This window comes from Lytechinus variegatus, chromosome 2, assembly GCF_018143015.1.
Source record: "Lytechinus variegatus isolate NC3 chromosome 2, Lvar_3.0, whole genome shotgun sequence".
NCBI lineage: Eukaryota > Metazoa > Echinodermata > Echinoidea > Temnopleuroida > Toxopneustidae > Lytechinus > Lytechinus variegatus.
In genome coordinates, this window is record NC_054741.1 from 83,334,692 (window position 1) to 83,351,384 (window position 16,693).

General features: G+C 36.3%; 1 protein-coding gene across 1 annotated transcript in view; it reads left to right on the forward strand.

Moving 5' to 3' along the window:
- The first annotated feature begins 312 nt into the window (after positions 1-312).
- Positions 313-16,693, forward strand: part of LOC121409298 (ribosomal protein S6 kinase-related protein-like) — a 45,795-nt gene continuing 29,414 nt past the window's right edge. The window contains exons 1-2 of the mRNA XM_041601215.1: positions 313-392; positions 12,512-12,580. Coding sequence (XP_041457149.1) covers positions 387-392; positions 12,512-12,580 — 75 coding nt within the window. The 5' untranslated portion in view covers positions 313-386. The remainder of the gene's footprint in view (positions 393-12,511; positions 12,581-16,693) is intronic.

A 16,693-nucleotide genomic window follows, 5' to 3' on the forward strand; every position in this document is an offset into this window, starting at 1 on the left:
CTCTCATCTCTCTCTCACGTCTCCCCTCCTGCTCACTCTCCCACCCCTCCCTAAGTCACTCTACCTCTGTTTTTCCCATCCAATATTTGTATTCCGATAACCTTTGGTTGCCATACCTCCCCTTCTTCCTTTCTCTTTCTTCCTTCCACATTTCTTTTACACTCTCCCACCCTTAAAGTATTTCATTCACTTAATATCCACTACAAGGTCCATCCTCCCAGAAGGGAAATCCTCCCTTACCAGATTGTATTGCAACCCTGTAAAGCACTTTACTCATCTCAATGTTTCTTTGATTTCTATCATTTCAGATTCTTCATCAGATAAACAAAGGAGCTTATGGCCAGGTTCTTAAAGTTCAGAGGAAAGAGGATGGTGATACATACGCGATGAAGGTAAGATTCTTCAGATCTTGATGTCGCACTCTAATAAATTAAAAGGATGAAAAGAGGTACATCACTCATTAAAATGGCCAAAGTAATTATTTTCAAAAATTCTGAAAAACACAAAGCCCTTTTTGTTTTTGGAGTGTATGAAAAATGAAATCGGTATTAAATTGAGAAAACAGTCCTCATTTATGTAGGATACTGCAATGTGAGGCTATGATACTGTGGGGGTGGGGTTGTGATACTGTGGGGTTGGGTGTATGATACTGCTGAATGGGGCTATAATACTGATATTATAATGCAGTGATAATAATAATAACAACAACAACAATAATAATAATGATGGTGGATTCTTTTAAAGTGCACACATCCTTCAGGCATGATGCTCATGGCGCTATGTAAAATCATAAAAAAATGGGGAAATAAATGCAAAATTGTCTTGCACCTTTTAATTAAGTACAAACTTTCAAACTTAATTGTACGGAGCTAAAAACTGGAGGAAATTTTACACTGAAATACAGTATTTGATGCTGGTGGTATGAAAATCTAGGTGTTAAAATGCACCGGAATAAGTCCATGGTGTTACGTGCTGAATGTGAAAGAGGTAAGGAATGGTCCATTGACTTCCATGGAATTCATCCTCTAACCATGGGTCAGATCAAGACAAGATTTGGTAGGAAACTTCGAAAAAAAGAGATGGATAAAATAAGGAATGGAAGGGTGGTAAGAGAAAAAGAGTGAGATAGAAAGGTGTTGGGGAGGGTGTTTGGGATGGGGTTGGGTTATGGAAAATTGAATCTTGAATATTAGCTTGTATGGAAACAGCCTACCCAGTATATCAGGTAATTACTATGATCCCAACTAGCAATCTTACATGACATCTTTCGCTAATGCTCATTGAAGATCACATAATCATTTCCGTATATACAGGTGGAATTTGAATATTAAAGGACAAGTCGACCCCAACAAAAACTTGATTTGAATAAAAAGAGAAAAATTCAATAAGCATAACACTGAAAATTTCATCAAAATAGGATGTATAACAAGAAAGTTATGACATTTTAAAGTTTTGCTTCTTTTCACAAAACAGTTATATGCACATCTCGTTCGGTATGCAAATTAGGGAAGTAATGACATCACTCACTCACTATTTCTTGTGTATTTTATTATGAAATATTTTGATTTTCTCTTCATTGTCATGTGAAATGAAGTTTCATTCCTCCCTGAACACGTGGAATTCCATTATTTTAACATTTTGTGCTTCAAGCAAGGAGGTCCTAATCGTCAAATTCGTAAAAAATGGAAGTATTGTTTAATTCAAACAATAAAAAACAAAAGAAATAGTGAGTGAGTGACATCATCGACTCATTTGGATGTAACTGGCTCGTTCATATAACTATTTTGTTAAAAATAAGCGAAACTTTGAAATGTCATAACTTTCTTATTTTACATCCGATTTTGATGAAATTTTCAGCATTGTGCTTGTCTGATTTTTCTCTATTGATTCAAATCAACATTTTTCTGAGGTGGACTTGACCTTTAAAGCCCTTAGGCTGCAGTCACACTAGCAAAACTGACCAAAAGCTGACCGATGGTATGTCACTAGAAATCGAGTTTGAAGTAGGTTTGACCAGTGTAACTGTAGGTTTGACCAGTGTAACTGTGTAGGTTTGACCAGTGTAACTGTGTAGGTTTGACCAGTGTAACTGTGTAGGTTTGACCAGTGTAACTGTGTAGGTTTGACCAGTGTAACTGTGTAGGTTTGACCATTGTAACTGTGTAGGTTTGACCAGTGTAACTGTGTAGGTTTGACCAGTGTAACTGTGTAGGTTTGACCAGTGTAACTGTGTAGGTTTGACCAGTGTAACTGGCATTATGCTTGGAATTGTTTATGATCATGGACTGCCTTTTGATAGAATAATGTGCATATAGCTCTTGCTAATCCTCCAGCACGTAGGATTGTTTGATTTTGGCAATGGGAAATGGAAAATGGAAATCGGAAACAGGATTTTTGAGCAGAGTACCATTGACGTCTAATAATGAAACCTCAAGCTTCTTCTGGTTATAAACAGAGAATGGCAGACAGGAAGGTAGGCTTGAGGAGTTTGATGAAGAGATCTTGAGGAAGATAAAGATGCTTAAACGTGACCGTATCGTCTTAAAACCAAGGAAACTACTCCCTCCTCCAGATAGGGGTCTCTGTTGTCATCCCCTGTGATTTCATGAAGTGAATGAATTTCCTTGTACCTTTGTGAATTTCCTTGTAAGAGATATCAGGTTAGAGAAAAGAGAGTCACAGTAATGGAATGGATTTCTTCCATTTCACTGCTACAGGGCTTTTGAATGAAGGGGAAGGACGGAAACTAAGGATCTGATAAAAAAAGAATAAGGAATTATTGGACCCATTGCAAAATAGGATTAATGTCAGGACATGTGTGGATCTGTCTTGCGATCATTTTCATTCAACCACAGCACTCAAACATTTATCAGTAAGAGGATTTTGTGTTTAAGTGTGTTCACTAATGTAGGTATGGCAGAATGGATCAATTTTGTGTTTACACGATAGTCAATAAGTGCAGTAACTTTGCTGACGATGTATTAAACATTGCTCAATCTTAAAAATTATACTATTGAATTGGTTTAAGGAGAAAAATACACTCACCCAGCCATGTACATCCAGTGGATATTTCTATATAACAACATTTACTCTGGATCTGTTGTTTTAAATATAATATAAAAAACATGTTTCAGATAATTCAACATGCTAGAAAAATTGAACTCATGATTTTCTTATATTTCATCTCCCGATGCGGAGCAAACCGACCAGACAAAGCCTCATCAATCATTTGTTGCCATAGTTACTTCATCCTACATGCTCATATTAGGTATCACATCCTTCTCACTGACATCTGGTGTGATATTGAGTTCTGGTGAATGTTTCATGAACAATCTTGTCAGTGATACACTTTAATTTATGAGCCAATCAGATGCAAGGATTTCGGTAGCTTTTAACAGTTTGCAGTGAAAATCACTGAATATTTGTTTCTGGGCATTTGTAAATCAATTTTTACTTTTTACTTCGATTCATTCACATCTGAAAGTCTACTAAATGTCTCTATGTGAAGCAAAACAATTTGAAAAACTTATTATATAGAATGTTTATATAAGGTGAAAGTAAAAAGTGTTTAAATTATTCCTCAATATTTTCTGTTTGCCAGATGCAAATGAAGCAATCCAAATCATATAGATAAATCTGAAAAAAAGAATTCTGATACACCTATGTATTTTCATATCATGCATTGGTGTACACTGTTATGTAGGATATGTTATGTTGGCAATGACAAGGTTGTTTTCCCTATAGCTTGGCTTTCATCCATGTTCATCTCTCCTATAGATGTCATGTATCATTAGCCCAATGGTATCCTCAAATCATTATCTAATTTTACAAGAGGAAGTAATAACAAGACCACTGACCTGTAGGGAATTCTTAGAGACAAACATCATGTTAAGTCGCTTCTTACTAAAAAGTAGTAACGCCGAGGCTGAGGATGAGGTACATGTATGAACTTCTGTGTTAATTTTTTTCCTTCTCATATTCTGTGATGCTTTTAAATACTTTTTTTGAAAAAAGACTTGACTGACTAACAACCTGACATAGATCACTGAAATATTTTTTTACTAATAAGCTCTGCTCTGCCCCCCCAAAAAAAAAAGCCCACCTAATTGTTACTAAAATCTGAATTGTTGGTTCATTAAGGAGACAAAATAGAAGGGGAAATCAAAATTTCTCTTTTCCTGAATAATCAAATGCATAGATAGATAGCGGCATATATATAAGTCTTGTTTTTTTTAATAATATGAAATGAGGTTAGATGTATTGGTATGGACAGGCCACATGAATTATTACAGGCTCCTATCCACTTTATCTGGGCCAGTTGCTGTCGGCAAACATCAACTTCAAAGATTCTTGTTTTTGTGCTGGATTTGACAAAATGTAGAATAATAGATGTATAAGCTGTCTTCCTTACCGGGTTTGAATTCTCTATATGATCCATTACTCTACACATTCATCCATCTATTTTTGTAAATCCCCAGATTCATTGCTTTTCTCATCTTGAGGTATTGATATTTGATTTTAATATCCTAGGTTTCTTCATTATTTATTTATCACATAGAGACAAAAGAGGTAGAGAGAGAGAGATTTAAAGGAAGGTGTTCAAGGCAGAAGAAGAAAATGATGGAGGAAAAGGAGGAGGAGGAAAGAAGAATAAGGAGGAGAGAAGAATGAAAAGGAGAGAGACTTAATGACAGATACATCAGGATGATGCAAAAATTGAGAAAAAAATCTTAATCTATATCTTATACTTACTTACTCTTTAGTACTCTTAATACTCTTAATACTGTTTTCATAGAAACAATGTGCTATTTAAATGTTACTAGCGCCACTCTCTCCACTCTATTTGACATTGACAATGACATTCACCCATTGTCATTCTCTTTGACATAGGATGGTATCACATTCAGTCATATGAGAATATATTGAATAGCAGGATATCCTTTGAAGAGGAACCGGTTCTTGGAAGAGGCCAACATGGAGTACCCTTGGCTCTCAGAATATCTCTCTAGATAGAACAGGTTTCATCTCGTATGTATCACTCTTACCAAGTGTTCAGGGGCCGATTGCACGAAAGGGTCTTTCCAAGGACCGTCTTTCGTGTCGCCCATCTTTTATGATACGCTATAAGCGGGGTGTTTTGAAATTTCTGATAAAGAATAAGATTTGTTAGGTTGCTTTTTAATCAAATTTTATACAATTTCATGATATATAACATCATTTTATAAACAAATATTTTGTTTATTTTAACGGATGAATGAAATATGTTTGCAGATGATTTATTTAAAATGCTTTTCACATGGCGCATCATAAAAGATGGGCGGCACGAAAGACGGTCCTTGGAAAGACCCTTTCGTGCAATCAGCCCCAGGTTTCTTGGTCAGACAAACTTCAGCTGAAAAAAAGTGCCAGTTGTAACGATCTCAAAATGAGTTCAAAATGAGTTCAAACAGAATTCAATAAAATGGCCATCCAAGTACTTGTGAAAATATGTGCCAAATGACTCTTGCAAAAATGTGTAATTGCTGAGAAATGAGCAAAATAAGCAAGGAATTCCTTAAAAATGTCAGGCATATTTCCAAGAAATAGTAATTCACTCTCCCACATATGTCTTTTTGTTTCGGTGATCATCAGAATCGTTGGTTTTCAGCTAAAATTTCATGATTTCACAAAAATCAGTTTATTTCAATCTAGATCTGTGACATTATTGTGGCAGTTCACCTTGATTTTAAAGTCTTTCTCATGAAATAATTGATTGCTGCAACCACTGTCTTTTACCTTTAATGCTACACAATTGCAAAAGTCTCCAGACAGAAAATTTAAAAGGAGCTATTAATAATACTAAATCTTTATATCACGCTTTTCCAACATGGCCCAAAGCGCCCACAGTTTCAGTTTATCAAATTCATACAAACAAAATAAATCAGAATTACAATAAAATGAAGGCAGTTGTTAGAACAAAAAAGTTTTAAGGGACTTCTTAAATGACTCAATCGTAGGGGATTTTCTTAGTGTGAAAGAGTGTATGTTCTATTCTGTATTGAGGATGCAACAGTGAAGGTGCTATCTCCAGTCTATTTTCATTTAGTTGGATGCATTATTATTACTATTGATACAATGAGAAACAATCAGTTATTTCTACAAAGTTTGCTTGGTATTGTCAATCTAATTATTAGGTAGCATCCTTCAGCATTTGGCCAAATATTTGAATCCTTTGAACAATGTGTTAATGAACTTATAACTGTCACAGTGAATGTTGGTAGGGGGTAAAATGTCACACATTGCCTCTTTGCTTCAGTATACAGCTGCATTTACAGAAAGCATGATGATAAAGCAACATGGCCAATTTATACCCCTTTGGTTCATTAGGTGCATTCAGACCGACTCAAAGTTCAAGAATATTCAACATTTTCTAATCAGGAAATTTACTACTACTGATCTACATGTACACAGGTAAAAAGTACCAGGTATTTTTCCAGTGTGAAATCAATGACTTATAGAAAAAAAAATGCTGAGTAGTTAAGTTCTAATTAAAATTATTAGAACTTTCTCAGCCTAGCAAGGAGTTGGATGCAGGTGCTGTTTGGTTGCTGTGATTTTGAAACATACACCTGGTTATGATTAGACCATACTGCACATGCTTGTAACTTGGAGAACTAATACCTTGAAAGGGTCTGCTTCAGGTTACCATCAATGCAGAAAATAATTATCAGGTATTTTGAGGCTTGAACAAGTTCTTATTAATTTGGTATTCAAGAGATAGAGTCGGTCCGAATATGCCTTTTGCTAATAAGGAGAGCAATGCCTGACACATGGCAAGGTCATTACCAAAGGCGATCCTCATTAGCTCTAAACTCAAGGTCAAATAGAGGGCTATAGATTAAACTCTAAGGAGGCCTATAGCAGCTAATATTGCTGGCTTGAATTCTTGAGATGTTTTAGATGTGACTTCCGTCAAAAACCTCTTCAGCTTTCTCGATTCATCCGTCGTGGTGCCGTACTGCCAATTTGCCATCATGTTAGCGAAACGAGGTCTTGACTTGCATAAACCCTGATACTTGGGTAATCAACTAGGTAAGACATCACCATGGTAACAAACCTCAACAGCCAATCAGATTCATGGTTTCTATGAGGTTTTAAGCGATGCAAAAGTTCCTACCATCATTTTTGCCAGGTTCGGAAGGCATTAGTACCTCATTCTTTGCTCCGCTCTTTTGCTATAAATATTAATTTTGAGTGTTGATTTTGTGAATAATACCTTTGAATTATGATGTATCTTATTCTTGAATTGGTTTATTGCATATTGAAATAGGATATTCAGTAAAAAAAATATCAATATAGTTATGGGGAATTTCTAAAATATGAAAATTAAAGTGTACAATAGGTATGGGGATCAAAGGACACATGCCATTCACAGTTTCCTCATATTTTGTTAGAGATTCTTGGCTCCAATTGAATGAAATCGGCTGTTGTTATTTGCCTGTCTAAATTAAACTCCTGAAGGTCAGTGTGTAGTTTGGCCAAACATTGAGCCAGGATTTATCACCTGGCATGCCAACAAGTCTTCCTTGGGTATTCCAACTGTATTTGGAAGTGATCAGATAGTTTGGATTAGGTGATTATCAAAGTATTTTGGCTTCATGTAATAGAAATCTATGGTCGAGGTCGTCTGGAATGTTGTGAAGGATTTAGAGGAGGCCCTTCTGTATGATGCATCCGAGTTATTCAATGTCAGACATTAATAAAGTAAATTCATGAATATATCTATAGATTCTATAGAATATACATAATGAATGAGTAAATAAGTATTGATAGGATTTGATACTGCCAAGTTTTGAAAATAAGATTCTCAGTGTTTTGAAATGGTTATTTGACATCCCAATGTTAAGTGAGGAATATGCCACTTCATGTCAAGACAAAACATCCACCATGTTCAGATCTTAGTTAGATAACAAATTCTATGCTAACATTAGGGATCCATTGACGAGGTTTTGATATATAGATCTGTAAAGCATGTACAGATGTTTTTTGCGATGTATTAATATTATGAGTATCGTATAAACCTTTCACCCATGCATTAGTCTTATCCCTCTAAAATCTTCTTTTGCCAACTGTAATATATTGTTGGTTTGTGCTTCTTTATTCCATATATGTGGCAAGACAAGATCAAGTATGCTGGTGCACATGCAGTGCTTTTCATATTCATTTCAGCCATAGGTTACGATCGAGTTTTATTAGATCATCTTCTTTGATTGCCCCTGAACGTTGTGTTGTCAAGTTATAGGCCACTGGGGTAGTACAAATGAGGGGGCATTGACCGTTGATACACGTAGATCATATGATAGACTTGTGATTCACTGTTGGAGAGACTACAATTCACTTGTTTTGAAGTACTGGTTGGCTGGTGCTTTTCAAATATGAACACAAATCTTGGAGCAGTATCATTTGACTTCAGAAGTAAAAATTACATTGTGTTTTAAAAGGTTCATTCTGCAGATGCACAGCATGGAGAGAAACATTCCTCCAAGTTTGCACATTTATGTGTAGGTTTATTTGTTTGCATTTTATACACCTGCCGGAAGGACGGGACGTATTTTGGTTTCACGCTCTGTGTCTGTCTGTCCATTCTTCTGTCCGTCCATCTGTCCACTTTTCCTTGTAAACATTATAACTTCAGTTTAACTTAACCTAGGCTCATAATATTTGACGTGTATGATACTAGCATGGATCCCAAGAACCCTATTGATTTTGAGGTCAAAAGGTCTAGTCGCCACCTTCCACTTTTCTTGGTTAACCAATTTCATTTTCTGTGTTACAGGTGGGCATATTATGTGCTCACTCCAGTGACACACTTGTTTAAATATGATTTTGCTAGAGAACAAAACAAAAAAATCCCTCAAGTTCTTGCAATTGAAGATAGAAAATAAATTCCTGTCTAATACCCCTTTCATAAACCCAATTATGCGGCTAATAGCAGCATAATTTGGTCCTCAAATTGGAGTTATCCGCATTATTCTGATGCTGCTATTATCCGCATAATAGCAGCATCGGGACAAGATTTTGAGTTTATGAACGCATTTCCAAATAATGCAGATAATTGCCATGGTGCGGTCACAAGGTCACCCTTTTCCAACACAACCGCATCGGAGGGGGCGTGTCCAGTTGTCATGACGATCATCCGCCTTTTTCAGGACGGGCGCTCGTAAAAATAATGCGGCTTATTTTCGGAGTTTATGAACGCAATTTTTATTGAACTATCCGCATTACTCTTAGGCGTCTAATTGGAGGATAGGTTTATGAAAAGGGTATGAGATCCTGACTGAAGGAACCAGGCTGATATACATTAGTTAACGGTGTAAATTTTGTTTGGAATACCTTGAGACCTGAGATGAAGTTATGTTTTGACATTTAAAAGTTACTAGCTTTTCAACTTTGAACAAAGCTAATATCATAGTGAATCTCTTCTAAGAAAGGTCTTCTGATGAAGGTAAACAAAGCCCACGTCTTATGGTGATTATGGACTTCTTGCTGGCATCCATTTACACAAAAGTATTCCCTTGGGATGTTATGGGGAGCATTGGAGCAGTCAGGCGAGTAATATTGCAGCCATTTGGCGGCAATTTTGTTTGGCACGGTGCAACATGCTTCGTGCCTCGATGACGACTCACTATGAGCTTGGTTTCTTCTGAACTAATTTCTGCCTTAAAGGGATTTATTGGGTGATCAAAGACTGTGCCCCTTTTATCTTTTTTATTTGCCACTGTCTCTCACTTTAGAGTTTCATTATTATGAACCTGATGTAATGACTGAATGGATTTTTCTTGCAAATTTTTATTTCATCTGCAATGCCTTTAAGGAATCTTTTGATTCTGTTATATGATGTGTTAGTTATAGGAGAAAAATGGCACGTTCTATTAGCTTTTGAGTCAATCTGTAAAGCTCCAGCTGATGGTCTGACAAGTAATGACATTTCTATAGCCTATAAGATAGATTGAAATTCTACTATGTCCTCAAGGGACATGATTTTTGATGTGCAAACCAATGAAAAATATTTGATATGTATAATGGCATAGTTTTCATACATAGTAACCAGCTTCTGCCTCACTACAGGACCCTCAGGTATAACAGCATTAACAAGCCAGGAAATAATACTGTCATATTACTGGCCATTACTGTAGCTGATGTTGAGACTTTTTCAGATATTTTCAAACTAAATTTTATCTATTGCTCTATGGTCTATTGGTTCTATCTCTACCTGTCAGTTTGAGGGTCATGGTTCCAATACAAGCCATGATGTTATTTCCTTTAGCAAGAAATTTGTCCACATTTTGCTACACTTGACCCAGGTATTGTAAATGTGTACGCTCTAAATTCCAAGGATTTAAAATAAATCCAGATCAGCCGTGAATAGTGACCCGCTGAATATTAGATTTAGATTTGAACCTTGTTGACTTAAAAATCAATAAATATAAAAGATTATAATTTAAATCTTTTGAGATTTAAAATACATTCAAAATTTGGCTGGTACTATTCACAGCCGATCTGGATTTATTTTAAATCCTTGGAATTTAGAGTGTACCTGGTAGGAATATTCATTGTTTTGATTGTTTTTTTTGCACCTGGACTGTTGTTTGGCTGCAGCCAGGGATTTAATGACAATTTGCACTTCCCATAATAGTTAATATGAACATCTTATTACATAATACTCATATTCATGGAGACATTCTTGTGATTTACCAAATTCTTTAGATACAAGCTGCAACAAAAGCAATATTATTCATGATCAATAACACATTTACAGACAAAAGGATGCTATCTCATTTATTTGATAATAAACCTAACAAGATAGGTGTTAACTCTTCTTGATACTGATAGAACCCTTTTTCCGCTAAAGCGTGAAAAGTTAATCATGCCTTAAAGGGAAGCATCATTCACCTGTCTCGGTGTGACATTTAAAGGCGAGGTGAATAAACCACTTTCTTCAGATGCGTGCAATAAGCTAATGGCAGTCCACCCACCATTGGTTTCTATAATGGCTTCCATTATGGTTTCCAGTTTGATTGCCGACTTGAGAATGAGACACCAAAGAGTAACTCCTTGGAGTATGGAGTAGATTCTGGATTCTGGATGAAATTTTTCTCTCAGGATCTGATATTTTTGTACATTTTTTATGATATTGTTTATTGTTAGGGGACTTTTGCCTTTTTCTTCATTTCATGTCCCAAAAGCAAAATCTCCTGTTTCATTTGAAGTGTATGTTGAGTATAGGAAACTGTAGAAGGACATGAGACCTTAAGGCATGGTCACACCGCCCGAGTGTTGTTGGAGCGGTCGTGGAGCGGAGAGAAAAAATCATCACCGCTCACTACCGTTCACCATTTTCGATTTCGATTGTTTTTTTTATGTTTTCGATTTTTTCCCCCAATTTTGAAAGCGAAATTCGACCCTCTTTCCCTACCGCTCCACGACCGCTCCAACGACGCTCGGGCGGTGTGACCAGGCCTTTACATCAGATTGATAAGACAGAAGTTGTCCCAATATGATGATGGATTCAATCACGTATAAACTGTATTTTTGCATTGTAATTTGTATAGTCAACTTAAATGTACCAAAAAGAAATTACAGTGAAGTTTAGGATTGCAACTAAATCTGCCATTGTATAGGACTCATCCTGTCTGGCCATGAATGAGATTTGTTTAAAAACAAAATCAATAATTCCCTTTGAATAAATCCATCTTCAAGACTCACTTTTCAAGGCTGTTGGTTTTTAATGAGTGCAGTGAGCTCGCTTGTCCTTCACAATCCAGTAATAATTAGATTTGATGACAGTTCGTCAAATATTAGATTTAGATTGATTTATCCTACACCATGCTGTCCCAATTATTGATTTTATTTTATCAGGTTACAAGAGAAATATTACAGTTACTCCAACAATGTATTCCTGAGGAAGTTTCTCAGGCTTGTTCTCATGGCCAATATCTCACACACTTTTCTGCATTTTGATTAATAATTTAATCAGATAAAAAGAAAAATATATTTTATCAAAATAGAGAAACGATTCTTCAGTGTCTAAGGCATTGAAACATATCTCTAAGTGCTTTACAGCGTATAGGCCTACAGATAATGATATACAAATGTTATCAAATCTGTTTGCCCTTTATACAATATATGAACTTTCTCCACTTCCTAGGGAACAGTTCATCAGTTTCTGAACTCAAATTTCCAGGCATTCTACATTGGCTTATTAGCATCCTGTCAGGTACCCATAAACACCTGGGTGGAGAGTGGCAAAGTGTGGATTGATGCTTTGCTGTAGTTCGCTAAACACCTAAATGGGATTCAATATTCTGTAATAATGGTATGCAAACAAATTTTCTTCTGAATGTCCTCCCTCAACGCCAATATTTAGTGTCCTATTTCTACCAGGTAAAAATTTGAATTGTCATTTTTACAAGGGGTAATTTTGAAAGTGGTTCATATTCTACTCTTCTTTTTTCTTTTTTTTATTTTGAAGGTATTATCAAAGCTAGAAGTGATCAGAAGTGAGGCTATCAAGCAGTGCAAAGAGGAGGTCAGCATACAGGTAACAATTCAAATATTTTCTCATTTCAGTGGGGTAATTTGTCCAGACTGGGCAAAAGAAGTGATCTTCTATCCGAATAAAGCAAATCTCACCATTAGGAAAGTAATTCAGATTTAGATCAGATTCATATTTATTTCTTCAATCAATATAAAAAAAGGGAGTCAAGGGACACAAAAATGTGCATTCCTCTGGCAGAACATACACAAGAATACACTCCTGTATATTAACTTTTGAGATAGAATTTTTTTTATACATATTAGACCTTGAAATGTATTGCAATACAAATAGAGAAATGAATTATCAAGTGAATGACCAGATTAAGATGTAGAAGTGAGAAATAAGTGAAATTGAATATTGCTAAAAACAATAGTCAACTTTAAGAGATGAGATGGGAGAGACATGTGAGAATAAAGAAAGGAGTTGGGTGGAGAAAGAAATAGAATCAGTGATAGAAGATGGAAATAGTAGAAAGAGATATTTTAAAGTTAATCGTGTACTCAGGAAGAATACATTAATAAAAACCAGCTTTGTAGAGAGAGGCAAGAATGCACAGGTTATCAGATTACAGGTGTTTTGGAAGAATAATAGAATATATAGACATTATACAGTATAAACCGATAAGACACTGTCAAGGGTTTGAATGGCTTGCATAAGTAATACAATTTTTAGCTTTGTATACTTTGCCATTATAAATAAGAATTGTATTCAGTAGCATTTCTTGAGAAGATAACCCTTTCTTTATTTGTTGAAGGGACAAACAAGATGCTCACATAGGCATAAAAATAAGTCAGGTTTATACTTAGTATATGATTGTAATTATTGTAATTCAAGTAGTATGTAAAGCTTTTATGATATCTCTCAATCTACCATGTAGATTATCTTTCTTACAAGAAGTGTGACTTTTCACCTGTGATAAATGCAAAAGTTCAATTCGAAAAATCATGAATCCACCTTGTGATGTCCGTCTTGTTGCAATAGTCAAACCCATTGGCAGTACCAGGTGGATGTTTCGAGAAAGTTGCCAGCACTGACTGAATTGTCAGTGCTGACAATTTCAGTGAAATCCTTGGTTTTGATTGGCTGAAAGGCACTGGCCTCTGACTGTTACTATGGTAACTGTCGGAGAAAGACAACTTTTAGTGCTGACAACTTTCATGAAATCGCCCCAGATCTCTCCTAGTCTCTGCTCATTAACCATTCATCAGGCATCCTACTGTCTTGTATTGTGTTGTCCTAATTAGATTATCTGTAGGCAGGTGTCCTAATCTGGCAGCAGAGTGCTAAATGAACTTTAGCTTCAACCCACTCGCTCACAGAAACGTGATCTGAATACCTATGTAGTAACACAAGTATTCAGATATATATTGATCTATCAAGGATAAGGACTAATACGCTGTTTCACCATCAGACCGTGCTTGCTTGATTTAAAGATTCTAGCGCAGTCGGCCTTTGCTCATGTTGAATGTGACCCTTGGGCTGAAATGCATGGGTTACCAAATTGAATAGCGTATCTTGACCGTGTTTGCTTGATTTAAAGATTCTCGCGCTGTCACCCTTCGCTCATGTTGAATGTGACCCTTGGGCTGAAAAGCATGGGTTACCAAATTGAATAGCGTATCTTGACCGTGTTTGCTTAATTTAAAGATTCTAGCGATGTCACCCTTCGCTCATGTTGAATGTGACCCTTGGGCTGAAAAGCATGGGTTACAGAATTGAATAGCGTATCTGGACCATGTTTGCTTGATTTAAAGATTCTAGCGCAGTCGGACTTCGCCCATGTTGAATGTGACCCTTGGGCTGAAAAGCATGGATTACAGAATTGAAAAGAATGTTTACACTTGTGAGCAGGCATAGGACTTGTAGTCCGATTGGCAATATTTCTTTTGATGGTACTGATATAAAATGCTCTGCGGCTGCTAGAAACCTAGGGGTCATGTTTGATAATAATATGTCTCTAAAGACCCACGTGAACAACGTATGCAGATCTGCCTCGTTTGCATTGCATAAAATTGGTAGCATCCGTCAATTTCTTACAAAAAGACCACCCAGAGTCTTGTTCAGGCACTGGTCATGTCTCGCATTGAATTTTGCAACAGTCTTCTGTATGGTCTACCTGATTCACAGATTAACAAACTGCAGAGAATACAAAATTCAGCAGCTAGGCTTATTGCTAAACGTCGTTCACGTGAGTCTGTCACTCCACTGCTAAGGGAGCTTCATATGCTAAGGGTTCGTGAACGAATTGATTTTAAGATCCTCTTGCTTACTTTCCAATGTTTGATAAAATCAGCTCCAGTCTATCTTCAACAATTAATATCAGAATACTCGCCCTCCAGCAACTTGCGCTCATGCAAAAAATCACTCTTAGCAGTTCCTGCAATCAACACCCAATCTTATGGTTCCCGATCTTTTTGTTCAGCATCCCCTCAACTTTGGAACAACCTACCTCAAATTCAAATCTATGTTAAAAACTCACCTTTTTGTTAAATAGATCGTCCTTAGCATATGCCGCTTCAACTGTCTACTTTCAACTGTCAACATGTATAATTTAATTTTAGCTGAAATTTCTTGTCTTCCTATTTATTTTCCTTCAGCGCTTAGAGACATTCTTTGTGATAAGCGCTATATAAATGTTGTCAATTATTATTTATCTGGACCATGTTTGCTTGATTTAAAGATTCTAGCGCAGTCGGACTTCGCTCATGTTGAATGTAACCCTTGGGCTGAAATGTTTGGGTTACAGAATTAAATGGCATATCCACGTATGATGGTATGGCATTGTAAATAAATAGAAACCCAAGTCAAATGCATAGTGCATCTCCATGTGTGAATGAGCTGTAAATTCGCTATAGAGTCCGCTGTTTTGCAAAGAAAAAATCCTTTTGTGGGGTTCAAAATTATATAGTCTTGTGGGGAAATAAATGTTCAACAGTAGAAGGGAATAGCATAAGCTCAATCACACAAAAGTCATCAAACAGAACAGCAAACGGAGAGAAGAGGAACTTAGAAGACACAACAAATTGGAACTGAACTAGATGGAGTCTGGTAGTGCACTGGTTTATTGGAAGGGCTGCTTTGCCATATCAGAACTCAACTCAAATCATATTACAAAATTAACATATATTCAAATTACATAAAATCAACCAATCAAATTAAAGAGAATGAGGAGCCAACTAAAAGTGTAGGAGTCTAATTCATAAAAATAACCAGTATCAAAAGGAGATGAACGTGACAAAAATGTCTGGGTGATTATTTAATAATGAGAATAGAAACTAAGGAGTTAGGGGAGATGGAATGAGTAGAACACCTGAATAGAGAAGGAATGTAGATGACAAAAAGAAAAGATGAATTCAGAGTGGAAATGAATGAATGGCAACTGAATATCATTAAACTCATATAATATCCAAAGTTCAGACTGCAAGGGCAGTGCTGAAAAAACCCGCATGCAACGCAAGTGAGTCGTACGTGATTATAACATGCTTACGACGTAAGAACGCCGTGCGATTGCCACGTTATCGTAGGGAAGTTTAATTTATGTGTGCTGCTCATGTACGGTAACCTAGCTCACATTCAAGTTGCAACTGCGTGCAAGTGCAGCGAACGAACATGTCAATTTATTTATCCACCATATAATGTTGGAATCAAACGTATGATTTGTTGTTAATGTACAATGAAGGGGATCACTTCTCATCAAATATAGACTGAATTTCTGAGTCAATTCTTTCCTCCTTCAAAATCATTTTTCGTTCCATTTATATTTTGATTTTCTTCATGGTTTTGGATCTCTTCTATTCTACAACCACTTGATTATATTGGTGTAGGGTTATGTTGTTCATCTGTCCAGCTGTTCGTCAGAGAACACTTCACAGTCCTGACAACTTGATGCATCCAGAAGCGGTTGATTCAATTGTGTCGCCAGGATTGGTTCTGGATGAAGCCTGGCAAAGTGTCTTCAAAGACTCACTTGGAGGATATTCAGTTCAGCTGCTTGTCATTCATGTTGATGAGCAGTGGTACCAGAATATTATGATTAGACCAAGCTTTATGTGTAAACAATGGCCCAAACCCTAACACTTTGTACAATCATAAAGAGCGACCATGATTTATCTTTGT